Source organism: Fundulus heteroclitus, chromosome 9, assembly GCF_011125445.2.
Source record: "Fundulus heteroclitus isolate FHET01 chromosome 9, MU-UCD_Fhet_4.1, whole genome shotgun sequence".
NCBI lineage: Eukaryota > Metazoa > Chordata > Actinopteri > Cyprinodontiformes > Fundulidae > Fundulus > Fundulus heteroclitus.
Genome location: NC_046369.1, coordinates 872,978 through 888,159, shown reverse-complemented (window position 1 = coordinate 888,159; position 15,182 = coordinate 872,978). Strand labels below are relative to the sequence as shown.

Below are 15,182 nucleotides of genomic sequence, written 5' to 3'. Positions count from 1 at the left end.
TTCTGTGGTTGCAGTTTTTTTGGCTTGTTTCTGAAAGTGAAGTCGCTTGTTTGGGCTCTAAACTAAGTGACGCTGAAATATCCCTCCGCCTAATAACGCACTGCAGCTCATCCTGACATGAGCCGAGTAAACTCAGAAAGAGCCGCTCTGCCCGTATTTTCTGCAGTTTACGGTGCAATAACTGATGATAACTGCTGAAAGTAGATTAGACGGCGCAGATCACCATTTTGAGCAGAGATTGGTTCTAAAGATGAGTTTTATACTCATAACATTGCAGAACCCAAACTATAAACCATATTTTACTGTTTATTTGTTGTCTTTTTATGTCTCTAAAATGTAATATTAGTATTACTTTAAATTTAAATGCTTAATACCATGTCTCTCTTTGTTTAAGAGGTTAAAAAAATGTCCCCAAATTGGAACCGATAAGAGAATTGATAAGGAATCGAATTGTTTCACAGAATAGATAAGGGAATCCGAATTGTGAAAATCTTATCAATTTCCAACCCTAATCGTCAGTTCACCACACACATATATCAGCTTCACATTTATAAGTGTCCTCATTCTCTGAATGACCGAGAACACACAGAATAGCAAACACGCCCTCTGCTGGTTGGAGTTAGCCGGTGCATACAACTCAATAACAAATTTTCAAATAACAAAACAATCTTTGCTTATTAGAAAACACAATTTCAACACACTCTGAACATAAACTATATTAAATGTAAATTATGTTAAACATGTACCTAATCATGGTGTAGGTATTTCAACCCACTGGTGGCTCGGTATGCCACACCTGCAGACGTGAAATAAATTTCACAACCAGCTGAAATATTCCTGGACACTAGTGTTAACTCAAGGGCTGATCCATTTCCTGGATGAACATCTGTTCTGATTCATCTTCCGTTATTCAGCAGAATCAATTACCCTCTAAATGTTCTTTTACAATATCTCCATTTCCATCTGTTCTGTTTTCTCCCATAATAATTCATATGTATTAAAGTCAGCACAAATTACTGATTATCTACACTTAAACTCCATTACTTGGTTCAGATGTTACGTTTCACAGAGATTATAACAGTTAACTATGTTATTTTAACTTTTATTGTTCTCTCTGTTACTACATATTCCAGATCAGTTCCTCTACTCATTTCTCTGTATGTTAGATGATCTTTTCTAAATGTTGGACATCCTCCTCCTGTATCTTCTCTCCTGTCACTGAAACATTTCCACTTAAACAGAAAATTAGTTGTACAGTTTTATTTTATCTTTTACACATTTTAACCAACTGTGCTTTTTAGAACATGTTTTCATCTCTCATCACAACAACCTCCTGCAATCTTGGAGGAAAAGTCTCCATTACTTTTCTCTATAATCACACATGAACTCAGAGCTGCTGGTTTCAGCACCGTACCTGGATTATCTAGTCTAAAGTCAAAGGGAAAGAAGGAAACCAAATCTCAGAAAGCCCAGATTTGGCTAAAAAATGTGATAAAATAAAAGTGAATAAAGTTATAGCCAAAGTTATTCTTAACTCTGACAGATCTAGAAGTAGGAAGGAAAGGAGGTAGGTAGCTTTTAAAATATAACGATGTATAAGGAGATAAAAATCTTTTTAATTTTCATTTTACTAGAATGGTATATTGAAATTGTTTGTAGATGTTTTAATAACCTATGTTAAAAGTTTTACTGATTTTAAAAGGACTGGAACCCATTTAATTAGTGCTCAGCAGCTTTTTGCATCTTTTTGATGTTATTCTGACATTTGGGTCAATGACAAATAAGCCTTCAAAAAGTATATATTTTTAAAAATCTGTAAAAATGGACAGAATACATTTATTTGAAGTTGGAAGAGTGTGTTTAAACAAGTCTTAATGGTTGCACAACATTTACAAGGTTTAAATAGAGTTTTAGACTGTATTTGCAATTTCACCAGCCAAAAAATGTCAGGTGGTACAACCGAACGTTTCTTGAAAAAAAACTCACTTCCTTTTTTTTTTCCTAAGTAAATATTTTAGTAAGTATACCTGGAAGTGTCTACAGTGCACAACACATTATTATTTTGTAGTTGAGCTGAGTATTAAAAGTAACTTTTGGATTCTTTATTGTAGGGGGCAGGTATTTTGGGTTTCCAACATCAAACTTTAGATTTAAAATGTGAATAAATACTCTATAAATTTTAAAAGTATATTGTTGCATAGAATGATTATTTACATCACAATTTCCAAACATTTGTTCACTTCAATCTCCCATTTCTTGGTTTAAATTAGTATTTTACCTGGTTGCACCACCTGACGATGCTGTTGCGCCATCTGACAAGATTCATAATAACAACACATATGTTGAATAATTTCATTTTTATTTCACAGAATAAAACAATCTCAGGTGTCTAGGGTGTTCCAAAGAGTAGGGGCAATTGCACAGAAAGCCCTGTCACCAAAGGTTTTGAGTCTGGTGCGGGGAATGGAGAGTAAGTCCTTGCTGGTGGAGCGCAGGGACCATGACTGGGTGAACGGGTGGAGGAGGTCAGTGATGTACTTGGGTGCCAGTGAGTGAAGTGATTTGTAAGTGAGGAGGAGGATTTTGTAGCTGATGCATTGTTTGATTGGCAGCCAGTGGAGTTTCTTGAGGATGGGGTGATGTGCTGCCAGGGCTTGGTGTGGGTTAACACCCTGGCAGCTGAGTTCTGGACATACTACAATCTGTCTAGGGCTTTGTTGGGTAACCCAGACAGGACACCATTGCAGTAGTCCAGACGGGAGGTGACGAATGCATGAATGAGAGTTTCGGTGACTGAGTCGGTAAGTGGCGGCTGGAGTCTTAAAATGTTACGGAGGTGAAAGAAGGCAGATTTGGTGATGCTCTGGATGTGGAAACTGAATGAGAGTGTGGAGTCCAAAATGACGCCCAGGTTCCGCACTTTGGGCGATGGAGAGGTGGGACAGCCGTCAATGACCAGGGTGAGGTCTCCAACCTTCCTGAGCAGTGGTGCTGGGGCCACCACCATGATCTCTGTCTTGGTGTTGAGTTTCAGAAGGTTGTTGGTCATCCAGGTTTTGATATCATGCAGACAGTTGTTGAGTTGTATTTGTGGAAGTTGTGAGGAGGGCTTGGTGCTGACATACAGTTGGGTGTCGTCTGCATAACAGTGGAAACTGAGTCCATGGTTGCGGATAATCTGACCGAGGGGGGGCAAGTAAATAGTAAAGAGGAGGGGACCAAGGACAGATCCCTGAGGAACGCCATGGTTAACTGTTGCAGTAGATGAGTAGGAGCCTTGCAGAGTGATGTATTGTTTACGGTTGGAGAGGTAAGACTGAAACCAAGAGAGAGTAGTGTCGGTAAGGCCGATGAGGTCAGGGAGACGGGAGAGGAGGATGGAGTGGGAAATGGTGTCGAAGGCAGCAGAGAGGTCGAGGAGCATGAGGATGGAAACAAGGCAGTTGTCTGCAGCAATCAGGAGGTCGTTTGTTATTTTGATGAAGGCTGTTTCGGTGCTGTGATGGGGTCTAAATCCCGATTGAAAAGGTTCAAAGAGCTCATGGTGGGACATGTGATGTTGTAGCTGGGCAGTCACTGCTCTTTCCAAGATCTTGCTCAGGAATGGAAGGTTAGAGATCAGACGGTAGTTGTTGGGGTCATCTGGGTCCAGGCCTGGCTTTTTGAGTGTTGGAGTCACGGCCGCCAACTTAAAGCTGGAGGGTACCACACCAGAGCCAAGTGAGGCGTTGATGATGTCAGCCACCGGGGGGCAGATGGTGGGGAGACAGGCCTTCACAAGGGTTGTGGGTAGTGGATCCAGGCTGCAGGATGAGGTCCCGGCTTTGGTCAAGAGGGCGAGGGCTTGATCAGCATCCAACAGGGAGAAGGTAGAGAGCCGGCACTGTGGTGGGCAGGCAGAAGGATAGTACATGTCCTGCCGAGGTAGTGTGGCCAGAGGGGAGGGTGTAGATGCCTGGAGCTGCTAGTGGATGGTGGCCACTTTCTGGTGGAAAAAGTCCAGGAACCTGGAGTAGAGATCAGCGGCATCAGAGGGTTGCGGAGAGTCGGGAGGGTCAAGAAGGCGGTTAATGGTGGAGAAAAGCCTTTTCGGATGCATTTGTTGGCTTTTTATAATATAAAAATATAAATATATTTAATGTATATAGTTACTATAAATGTATATTTAATTAATATTTTTAAAAGATTTAATAGTATATATCAGGTTAACATGTTTATTTAATCAAGAAAGGACATTTCTTCTGGTTGTGCAACCTGACTTTCTGGTTGCGCTGCCTGACATTTGCTACTAATTCCCAATTATTCAGGCATCTACTTGGACACCTATATAACCTTTTGACTTTGCTAGCTAGTTCATTCATTCATTTTTACAAAACAATAAAGAGTTTTACATTAAAATAACTTTTTCACAGCTTTACATTGGTTGTACCACCTGACATGTGAAACTGTACAAGTCTAACTATGAAGAAAAAACAGCTATTTTTATCAATATTTGAGAGAGAGATTTACAAACCTTTCAATCATCAGTAAAGGTCACTTGGGGTCCTTTTGATGATGCAATATCCTGTTAACTCATCTCTCTCTACAATTCAAAATAAAAGTTGTATGAATACGGTTGCGCCGCCCTGACATTTCAGATATGCACATTTCCGGACAAAGTTCCTTTCAATATTCCAAACAATTTAAGAACAATGTAACTATTAAATTTTGATTATTTGAAAGGTTTTCAATATAAAATTATACCACCATATTAATATTATATTAATTGGTATTTAAAATTACATATATATATTTACATAGTGTTAACTTGCTCGGACGGTTGCGCCACCTGACATTTTGAGAGTTTGAGATGGCAAAACATAAAATATGTATCATTTTTATGACAAACTGGAAATATGCTCAAATAAAACAAGTTTTATAGAATAAAATGATTATTATAAATCATTAAAAAATATTTTAAACCAAAGTAGTGCACTCGGACACGAAAATCTGCACGTCACGTCATTGACCCATTTGTCTTTGGAGCTCAGAGTCCTGCAGGCTGAAAGTCCTCTTAACATCACCATCATTTTCACCGTCTGTTCTAACATCAGGTTTCTTAGTTCATTTTTACACTGCCAGAATCTGGATCCTCTACTTCTGTACTGTTACAAGCTAGTTTAATGTAGATTTCTTTAAACATGAGTAAAATGGTGCTGTCACTTTAAGAAACACTGAAGCCCAGTAACAGGAAGTTGTCACACAGGATGTAGGGCAAGGTAATTGGGAAGTAAATGTTTGTAGGCCCAATTTAAGCCTGTTTGCCATGTGTGGTAGAGATTAAGATTTGTATCTAAGTTTAGCCAGCAGCATCTGCAACTTCCTATGCCTTTGGGTAGCATCGAAAGTATGTATGGTTTACTTTGTGAAAGTATATTTATTCCTGATGCATTAATACTGTTTATGTGTATTTTGTGGCAGATTTGTATGTTGAACCATGTAGTTAAATGAGTGAATGGAGAAATACTTGATTCATTAGATGTGTACATGATAATGGGACTTTGAGTGGTGTTTGTGTTGGAACAGGGTGATCTGTTCTACTTAGTTTATTGCTTTAAAATATTAAAAGGGCAGCCATATATCTGATTGCATTTTGTATGTTACAGTTTCACCTTCTTGCAACATTAATAAACCTGTGGATAAAAAGTCATCAATCTTCAGAGTCTTGATGTTCAAGAGGCGTTTAACTGACTGTCAAACCATATAGATGATCCGTATGATGAGGACAGCACAACTTCACTTGTAATGATGATTTCTAAAATGAATGTCCAGCTCACTATGGTGGTGATCGCAGGGTGGGCTCTGGATAAATGTCTGTGCTTCTACAAAAAATAATAAATGAATAAAAATACAAATTATGATTTGATGTAATCACAACCTGTCGTATTAGTAGAATACACAAATCATTACAGCCACATGCTGTCTAGTAAACCTAACAGGCCTATATTTGGAGCCCCAACTAGATCTGGGAACAAATGAAAACTGTTTTAATATCTTCCAGTCTTATGCTTCAATCACTGATAATGTGGATATCAAGTAAACAAGGCAACTACACATGATCAGAATCATCAACTCAAGGGAAAAGGTAGGCTTAGTTGGCCATATCTGCTGTCAGCTAAAATGAGCTGACAGGAAAGATCCAGATAATCCAATAAATCTACTTAACAAATTATTCTGAGTGGACAATAAACAAAACTCTGCAGTCTTAAGGACACTCACTGTCAAGAAATACAACATAGACTGCTTTGAAAACTCATCTTGTAAAGATCTTCACTGCTTCCAGAAACACCATTTTATATCTCCTCTAACATGACCCAAAACTGCGCCACAGTTCTGCCTTCAGAACATCACTTGTCTATGGCACCTATTTTAATTTACATATCCTTAAGATTAAGATTAATGATCTTTGTATTTTTAAGTCTTTCTGCTCCAATCTTGCACAAAGACAGCCCTCAGCTTTCCACTATTTCTGGGGAAACAGACCATCATGCTGAGCCTGTCAGGATTTGTATCATCACCTTGAATCTTCCCACTTTGGGACACTGCATTAAACTATTCCTGATGAGATGTTAGCCTTATTTAAAGACACTATACAATAATGGTGTCAATAAAATTGAGGAGGCTTTGATTTATTATCCATGGTCATAAATCAGTCTGATCAAACTATATCATAAAGTACCTCTAAACCTTTAATCTTCCATACCTGATAGCTTCCAGTCTCCAGCGTGGATCCTTCTGTCCAGCCGACAGCAGCTTCACTCCTGAGTCTCCTGGATGATTGTAGCTCAGGTCCAACTCTTTCAGATGGGAGGGGTTGGAGCTCAGAGCAGAGGCCAGAGAAGCACAGCCATCCTCTGAGACCAGACAGCCTGACAAGCTAAACACACAATTCAACACATGATGTTGAGATGAGAAAGTAATGCTCAAGAAACTGCTGCTCAGCTGGTTTGAATGAATATAAAATATAAATCAAACCATATTTTGTTCTGTAGGTAACAAAATGTAACATCTGACATATTTAAACAGATGAATCCTGACTAGAGCTCCATTGGGAAGGAAATTCTGCAAACTGACACAAACTCTGCAGAAGGTTCTAGCTTTAAGCAAACTTAAAACTGGACCTAAAATACAAAAGATAAACTGGTGGTCCCAGTAGAACCTCTGTTCTGCTGTTTAGAACACTTTAATCTCATTGATGGTGTAACGTTCTGTTGTGATTCAGGTTTTTTCACTTTAGCCAACTTTTCTGTCTTAGGATTTATTTCTGTTTCTTATTTTGTATTGGATTTATGCTTAGCCTGTTTTAGTTATCTGGTCTTTGTTATTAGTTTTTATTTCAGCTCGTGTCTGTTTATTCTTTGTCTTGTTTTCTACCTTAGGGTTATTGTCTATTAGTCTGTATGCTCTTTTTTTAATCACCTCCACCTGTTTTGGTTAATTAGTCCCGCCCTGATCTCCTGTTCCGTTCGCCTATTTAAGACCGCCTTTGTTTTCTGTTTGTTGCCAGGACATCTCGCATTGCCACTTCTCACTCAAGCGTCTGTTACTCTGTCTAGTTACCCGTTTGTTGCCTGTCCTGACCCGATTCTGTTTTTGAGTCTGCTTCAACCTTTATGTTTCTACCTGGATGTCTGCTCTGAACCATTGTGATTTGTTTTTGCCTGGATTGCCCCTCATCTCCTTTAATAAATCCTTTAGCATCAGCTCCGTGTCTGGCTCACATTGGACTCAACCTAAGCAATCATAACAGATGGAGTCAAGAATTGAAGCTGAGATGAAGAATAAAGTAGTGGTTTGGATCAGTGGCATTTGCAGCGTAGGCTGAGCAAATATTTCACACTTGCAGAATCAGCAGAATGCCTTTGAGACATCTCCCATCTGAGGTCAGATCCAGTCTTTCAGTGCTCTTTCTTACACTGTTGCTCTGGCCTGCATGTGTTTGGAGTGTGCTGATTCAACACTGCTTCCTAAGAAATTGGTTAAAAGCAGATAACAAATTACCCCTCTGTGGGACTATTAAGGGGAAAATATGTATAATTTAACACCTAAAAACTTAAAGTAACTGAAGTTACTTTCATGAATAGTAAAAATTAAAATGTGCTGTCTTTCCACAGAGAGAAGGAGCTGTGTCTGCAGGCAGTGAACATTTTGTTTCATACTTTGTTTTGACTGTAGGTATAATTAGGGCTAAAAATCTCTTATATTTTTAATATTATACCGTTAAAGTGTGGGGATGTTGAAAAGTTGTACTTGTGAAAAACCATTGTCACATAATCTATTTAATTTTTTTCAATTTTCTGGATAATCTTCAGATCAAGGACATTAATGCATTAAAAAAGAAAAAAATGAAAGTAAAACTTTTTACCCATTCTGTAGGGATAGGGGAGGAAGGGGTGTTCATTCATCAAAGGTGGTGCAAAATAAAACATTTGAGAACCACTGCCATATTGTGAGTCTGGGCCTGTATTGTATCAATTGGGAGTAAAGGTAAGACAATAAAAGTTGACAAATCTATAACTGAACTAACATTTTCCATCATGTTTTAGCACAGGGGTGGGCAATTAATTTCTTTAGGGGGCCACATGACAAATCTGAAATGTGCTGGAGGGCCGCACCACTAAAACGAATAATTTTATAATGCTCATTCTGCCTTTTTATGATTCTTTTGGTAATAAGAAATTTTACATATTCTGTAAATATGTATATAATGTATATATAAGTATATAAAAGTGATAGTGTAAAACAAACGCAATCATACTATAAGATTTTGTAATGAATTATGAGGAGATGAACCCGGTATTCAGCCAGACACTAAAATAATGCTTGATGGGATTTATTAAAGGAGATGATGGGTCAGGAAGGCAGACAAAAAACAATCCAAAAAGGTGTACAGACCAAACATCTGGGAGACAACAAAAACTGGGACAGATTCAAAAAACAGAAGAACTGGTCAGGCAATACATACAAATGCTGAAGGGCTCTTACCAATGAAACGTGTGTGAGAAGTTCCAGCAACAAACAGAAAACTGAGGAGGGTTTAAATAGACAGATGGACAGGTGAAACTAAGTGACTTCTGATTAACTAGGAACAGGTGAGAGTGATCAAGGAAGGGGAAGTGACAGAGAGGCTGATGGGACAGAAACTAAGATGACCAACTACAGAGCAAAAATAGCCATAAAGAGAAAACCAGATAACTAAAACAGTGAAGGCTAAACATGAATCCAATACAATACTAGAAACAGAAATAAACCCTAAGGCAGGAAAGTTAACTTAACCAAAACAACAACAACAACAACAACATCATGAACCAGAACAGAACATTACAGATTTTGTTTTTTTTAATCTCTTCACAAATGAAAATTTGATTATTTTATAACGTGAACTTCTCCACCATGAACAATAAAGTCTTATTGTAAACATGAACAGCTTATCAACATTAGCACAAAATTATTGGAATTCAGTTAAGTTTTCAATGTGAAAAGTCCAATCTCTCCTGTGCTTCAACAAGTGCATTGAAGTCTGGTTCAATGTCTGATGCAGCTATGCGCAGGACAGCTGCAAGGTGGTCATCTGTAATGGAAGACCTGTATCTGGATTTGTTGAACTTCATCAGCGAAAATGTTTGCTCACACACATATGTAGATCCAAAAAGTACAAGGATCTTTTGAGCATGTCTCCTCAGGTGTGGAAAGTTCTCCTCTTTTAGTGAAGAGTAAAACTGAAGCAGTGAGACTGACTTAAAGTGCTCTGCCAAAAGTGTGTCAGCCTGCAGATCAATAAGTTCCATCTGAACATCACTACATGCATCTTCAACACTACAAGTGAAGGGCGAAGAAACCATGTTCATCTCACTCTCAACTATTTTGAAGTCTTGGAATCTCCTTGAAAACTCATTGTGCAGTGCATCTAACATGGATGAGTACCTCAGGAGCTGATCTGCTGATGGTGTAGCTTGCTTTAGTGTTGGCATGTGAGTGAGAATATTATCCCTCAGCTGGCTTGAAAGAAGCTGCAACTTCCTACTGAAAGCCTTGACTGCACTGTACATTTGAAATACAAAAAGTCCCTTGCTTTGCAGTTTCACATTTAGTTCATTCATTTGAGCAGTCACATCTACAGTAAAAGAAAGATCTGCCAACCAGTCGGCCTCTGAAAGCTGGGGGATGTCCTTTCCCTTCCTCTCACAGAACTCCTTAATCTCGCTTCTCAGGTCCCAGAAGCTTCTCAGCACTTTTCCCAAGCTGAGCCACCTCACAGCTGTATGGTAGCTAATGTCACGGTGCTCAGTCTCACATTCTTCTAAAAGTGAAAGAAATTGTCTATGATTAAGAGCTCTTGCTCTTATGAAGTTTACAGTTTTTGTTACAACTTCCACTACGTGATTCACATTCAACACGGATTTGCATAACACTTCCTGGTGTATTATACAATGCAAAAAAGTTAACTTTTGTTCAGGGTTAATTTCTCCCACTTTATCTTGTATTCTCTTCAATAGACCAATGTTTTTTCCTGTCAGATTTGGGCAGCCGTCTGTTGTCACTCCCACCAGTTTGTCCCATTGCAGTCCCAAATTTTCCAGACATGCATTTACCTCCGTAAAGAGATCACCCCCTGTTGTTGTCCCTTTCATTGATCGCATGCCCGCCAGCTCCTCTGTCACTGCGAAGCCTGCGTTGATCCCGCGGACGAAGATGAGCAGCTGGGCGGTGTCCCGTACATCACTGCTCTCATCCAGAGCCAGGGAGAAGAAGTCAACGCCCTTTGCCATCTCCTTTAGTTGTTCCTCCAGGTTTTTTGCGATGTCCTCAACTCTTCGCGTCACAGTGCGGCGCGATAGTGGAACGCTCTCAAAAGCGCCCGTTTTGTCCGGGCAAATGATCGCGGATGAGTCCAGTAAACATTCTTTAATGAACTCCCCATCAGAAAAGGGTTTACTCTTTCTTGCTATCTTGTGAGAGATAACAAAACTTGTCTTGACCGCAGCAGCTCTAGATGGCAAGCGTTTTCTCAAAAGTGTTTGTTGAGATTGCAGCTTGGCTAGCAAAACTGACGACTCAGTGGCGCGCTCTTTATCAGAAAAGTTTTTGTATTTCTCCTCATGCTTGGTCGCGTAGTGACGATTCAGATTGTAATCCTTTAACACAGCAACTTGTGCGCCACAAACCAAACATAGGGCTTTACCTTTGACTTCTGTGAACAAATATTTCTCTGTCCAAGCCTTGTTGAATACGCGACCCTCAGAATCAACTTTCCTTTTTTTATGTGCTGACATTTTGGGCGGAAAATATGCTCGCTGCGTGACCTGACCTGTCACTGGGCAGACTGGGGGAGACAGATAGCAGCGTGCACGTGCGTGCACGTACGTGCTGCGCGCGCTTGTAAAAAACGCGTCAAGCCCTTTCAACATAAAAGACCGTTGCGTCGCATCCACACTAAAGTACTTGTTTTTTGGACTGATGGTCCGCGGGCCGGACAGGGACGCCTCGCGGGCCGGATGTGGCCCGCGGGCCATAAAACGCCCAGGTCTGTTTTAGCAGGTAATGGACAGAAATCTGGTCTCAACAAGGTTTGGAGAACTTTGTACCTGAGAGTTTCCAGTGTGCAGTTTGGACTCTCCAGTCCAACAGAGAGAAGCTTCACTCCTGAATCCTGCAGGTTGTTGTTACTCAGGTCCAGTTCTCTGAGACTGGAGGACTGGGAGCTGAGAACTGAGGACAGAGCTTCACAGCTTCTCTCTGAGAGGTTACAGCCACTCAGTCTGAGGAGACATGGAGAAAAATCTGCTATTAAACAACTCATCAGAAATAATGATTTCTTTGCAGTCACCTGTTCTCCTTAGAAAGGTAAATGGATCTGTCTGATTTTACATGTCTTTATGTTTCCCTTTATTGTGAACTGGTTCATTATAAATAAACTGAAGCAACATGAATCAATATTTACCTCATTAGCAGATTTCTCACTATCAGAAATAAAAGCAGCAACATTCTGTGTCCTTACAGAGCTTTGTTGGAGGCTTTAACCACTGGCAGCAGCCTCAGAAGAACCTCCTCTGAAGCAGAGTATTTCTTCAGGTCAAACACATCCAGATCTTCTGCTGATGACACTAAGATGAAGATCAGAGCTGACCACTGAGCAGGAGACAGTTCATCTGTGGAGAGACTTCCTGAACTCAGAGACTGTTGAATCTCCTCCACTAGAGAACGATCCTTCAGTTCATTCAGACAGTGGAACAGATTGATGCTTTTCTCTGCAGACACATTCTCACTGATCTTCTTCTTGATGTACTGAACTGTTTCCTGGTTGGTCTGTGAGATACTTCCTGTCTGTGTCAGCAGACCTTGTAGGAGTCTCTGATTGGTCTGCAGTGAAAGTCCCAGGAGGAACCGGAGGAACAAGTCCAGGTGTCCATTTGGACTCTGCAAGGCCTGATCAACAGCTGTCTGGTGAAGAGACGTTAGTTTAGATTTCTTAGAAAATGAAGACCTCTTAAATGTTTGTTTTTTTATCATATTGACACCAGAGGTGTTGAAGGTCTGATGAACATGAAAAGCAGCCAGAAACTCCTGAACACTCAGATGGATGAAGCAGAACACCTTGTCCTGGTAAAGCCCTCTCTCTTCTTTAAAGATCTGTGTGAACACTCCTGAGTACACTGAGGCTGCTCTGATATCGATGCCACACTCTGTCAGGTCTGATTCATAGAAGATCAGGTTTCCTTTCTGCAGTTGAACAAAAGCCAGTTTTCCCAGAGACTTAATCGTCATCCTGCTCTTTGGATTCCAGTGTGAATCTGTTTCAGCTCCTCCATCATACTTGACCTTCTTCACTTTGGTCTGAACCACCAGGAAGTGGATGTACATCTCAGTCAGGGTGCTGGGCAGCTCTCCTCCCTCTCTGGTCTTCAACACGTCCTCCAGAACCGTAGCAGTGATCCAGCAGAAGACTGGGATGTGGCACATGATGTGGAGGCTTCTTGATGTCTTAATGTGGGAGATGATCCTCCTGGACTGCTGCTCATCTCTGAACCTCTTCCTGAAGTACTCCTCCTTCTGTGGGTCAGTGAACCCTCTGACCTCTGTCACCATGCCAACACACTCAGGAGGGATCTGATTGGCTGCTGCAGGTCGTGTGGTTATCCAGAGGCGAGCAGAGGGAAGCAGTTTCCCCCTGATGAGGTTTGTCAGCAGATCATCCACTGAGGTGGACTCTGTAGCATCAGTCAGGATCTCCTGGTTCTGGAAGTCCAGAGGAAGTCGACTCTCATCCAGACCATCAAAGATGAACAGAACCTGGAAGTGTTCAAAGCTGAAGATTTCTTTGGTTTCAGTAAAGAAGTGATGAACAAGGTCCACCAAGCTGAACTTTTCCTCTTTCAGCACATTCAGCTCTCTGAAGGTGAATGGAAATATGAAGTGGATGTTCTGGTGGGCTTTGTCTTCAGCCCAGTCCAGAGTGAATTTCTGGGTTAAGACTGTTTTCCCAATGCCAGCCACTCCCTTTGTCATCACTGTTCTGATTGGTTGATCTCTTCCAGGTGGGACTTTAAAGATGTCTTCTTGTCTGATGGTTGTTTCTGGTCTGTGTGGTTTCCTGGATGCTGTTTCAATCTGTCTGACCTCATGTTCATCATTGACCTCTCCAGTCCCTCCCTCTGTGATGTAAAGCTCTGTGTAGATCTGGTTCAGAAGGGTTGGACTTCCTGCTTTAGCGATCCCCTCAAACACACACTGGAACTTCTCCTTCAGACCAGATTTAAGTTTATGTTGACAAACTGCAGCAGAATGTTCTAAATTAACACAAAAAAAGTGAAATCAGGAAGGAAACAACATGATCTTCTGAGGATGATGTGAATAAATGTGATTCCATCTCTTCAGACATCAGTAAATGTGTGATTTATCCATCAGGTTAAATCTTTGTAGAAATCCTCTTACTGCTCTGCAGACGGTCAGCCAGCTCCTCCTGCTTCATCCTCCTCAGGAAGTTCAGAGTGATCTTCATCAGTGCCTCACTGCTGCTCCTCCTCTGCTCTTCATCCTCACCTTCCAACACCTTCTCCTCATCTCTCTGACTCTCTGAGCATTCTGGGTCATCTGGACTCAGAACCTTCTGGATCTTCTTCAGCTCATTCTTCACAAAAGTGACAATGTTGTCCTCCAGCAGCTGGAACAGAATAATACATGAAGGACACATCAGACTGAAATCATGAAGCTGTCAAGGTCAGGAGAGGTCAAGGCCAGGATGCATGCTGGAAAACAAATTAAATATTGAAAACCCCAAAACTCTCAGGCCTAAAATTAGAAACCTGAGTCAGCAGTTACTGGAAAAAGTCTATCTCACCAGCTGAAGGCTTTAGAAAAATCTGTATTAGGTTAATGATTGTATTTTCTTCCTATGCAGAATTAATAATCAATACATTTTATTGTCTTTTTTTTCACGTGCAAGTGTGTGTACTACGTCCCTTTTTTGTGTGTGTTATGAGCGGGGAACTAGGGTGGGAAGGTGTAAATGAGTTTGTGTTTGTGACAAACCTGTCATTTATTTTGACAGGTTTGGGTCGGGTCGGCTCAAAGTTGGAGATAGGCACCAGCACCCCCCGCGACCCCATAAGGGATAAAGCGGTTTAGAAAATGGATGGATGGATGGGTCGGGTCGGCTCCCCCTCCCAAGAACATCTCAAGTCTCCCCTGTCCTGGCCCCCTCTGCTGGCTGGGGTTTGGGCTCGCTGGTGCATTGGTGGCCCTTGGGGTCGGGGCGGATCTCCGGGAGGGCGTCGGTTCGTTCCTGGTGGCTGCTTCTCGGGGCCTGGCCCTCCGGGGCTCCGTCGGGGCTCCCGGCGGGGTGCCCTTGGGGGCTCTGGGGCCCATGGCCTGTCTCGCTCCAGTGGGGCTGGCTGCCGGCGGGGCCCACGTGCTCGCCTCTGCGACTCCTGGGGGCTTCGGCACTGTGGGTTTTCCTCGGGGCCGTCTCTCCTCAGCCTCGGATGGGTGGGGGGGAGTGCCTCGGGGCTGGACCCTCCTGGTCGCTCTGCTCTGGGGGCCCCTCTGGGGTCCGGGGTTATGGGTCCCCCGGGGCCGTCCTCTGTGCTCGAGGAAGGCAGTTTGGTTCTTCACATCCACTTTTGAGCACCTTTCCCTTGTATAAA

General features: G+C 41.6%; 1 protein-coding gene across 1 annotated transcript in view; it reads right to left on the bottom strand.

The window, feature by feature from the left end:
- Positions 1-13,719, bottom strand: part of LOC118564091 (NACHT, LRR and PYD domains-containing protein 3-like) — a gene marked incomplete at its 5' end in the record, with an annotated part of 36,010 nt that extends 22,291 nt beyond the window's left edge. The window contains 3 exons of the mRNA XM_036140762.1: positions 6,743-6,916; positions 11,625-11,798; positions 12,038-13,719. Of these exons, the coding sequence (XP_035996655.1) occupies positions 6,743-6,916; positions 11,625-11,798; positions 12,038-13,719 (2,030 nt within the window). The remainder of the gene's footprint in view (positions 1-6,742; positions 6,917-11,624; positions 11,799-12,037) is intronic.
- Between the last annotated feature and the right edge of the window lie 1,463 nt (positions 13,720-15,182).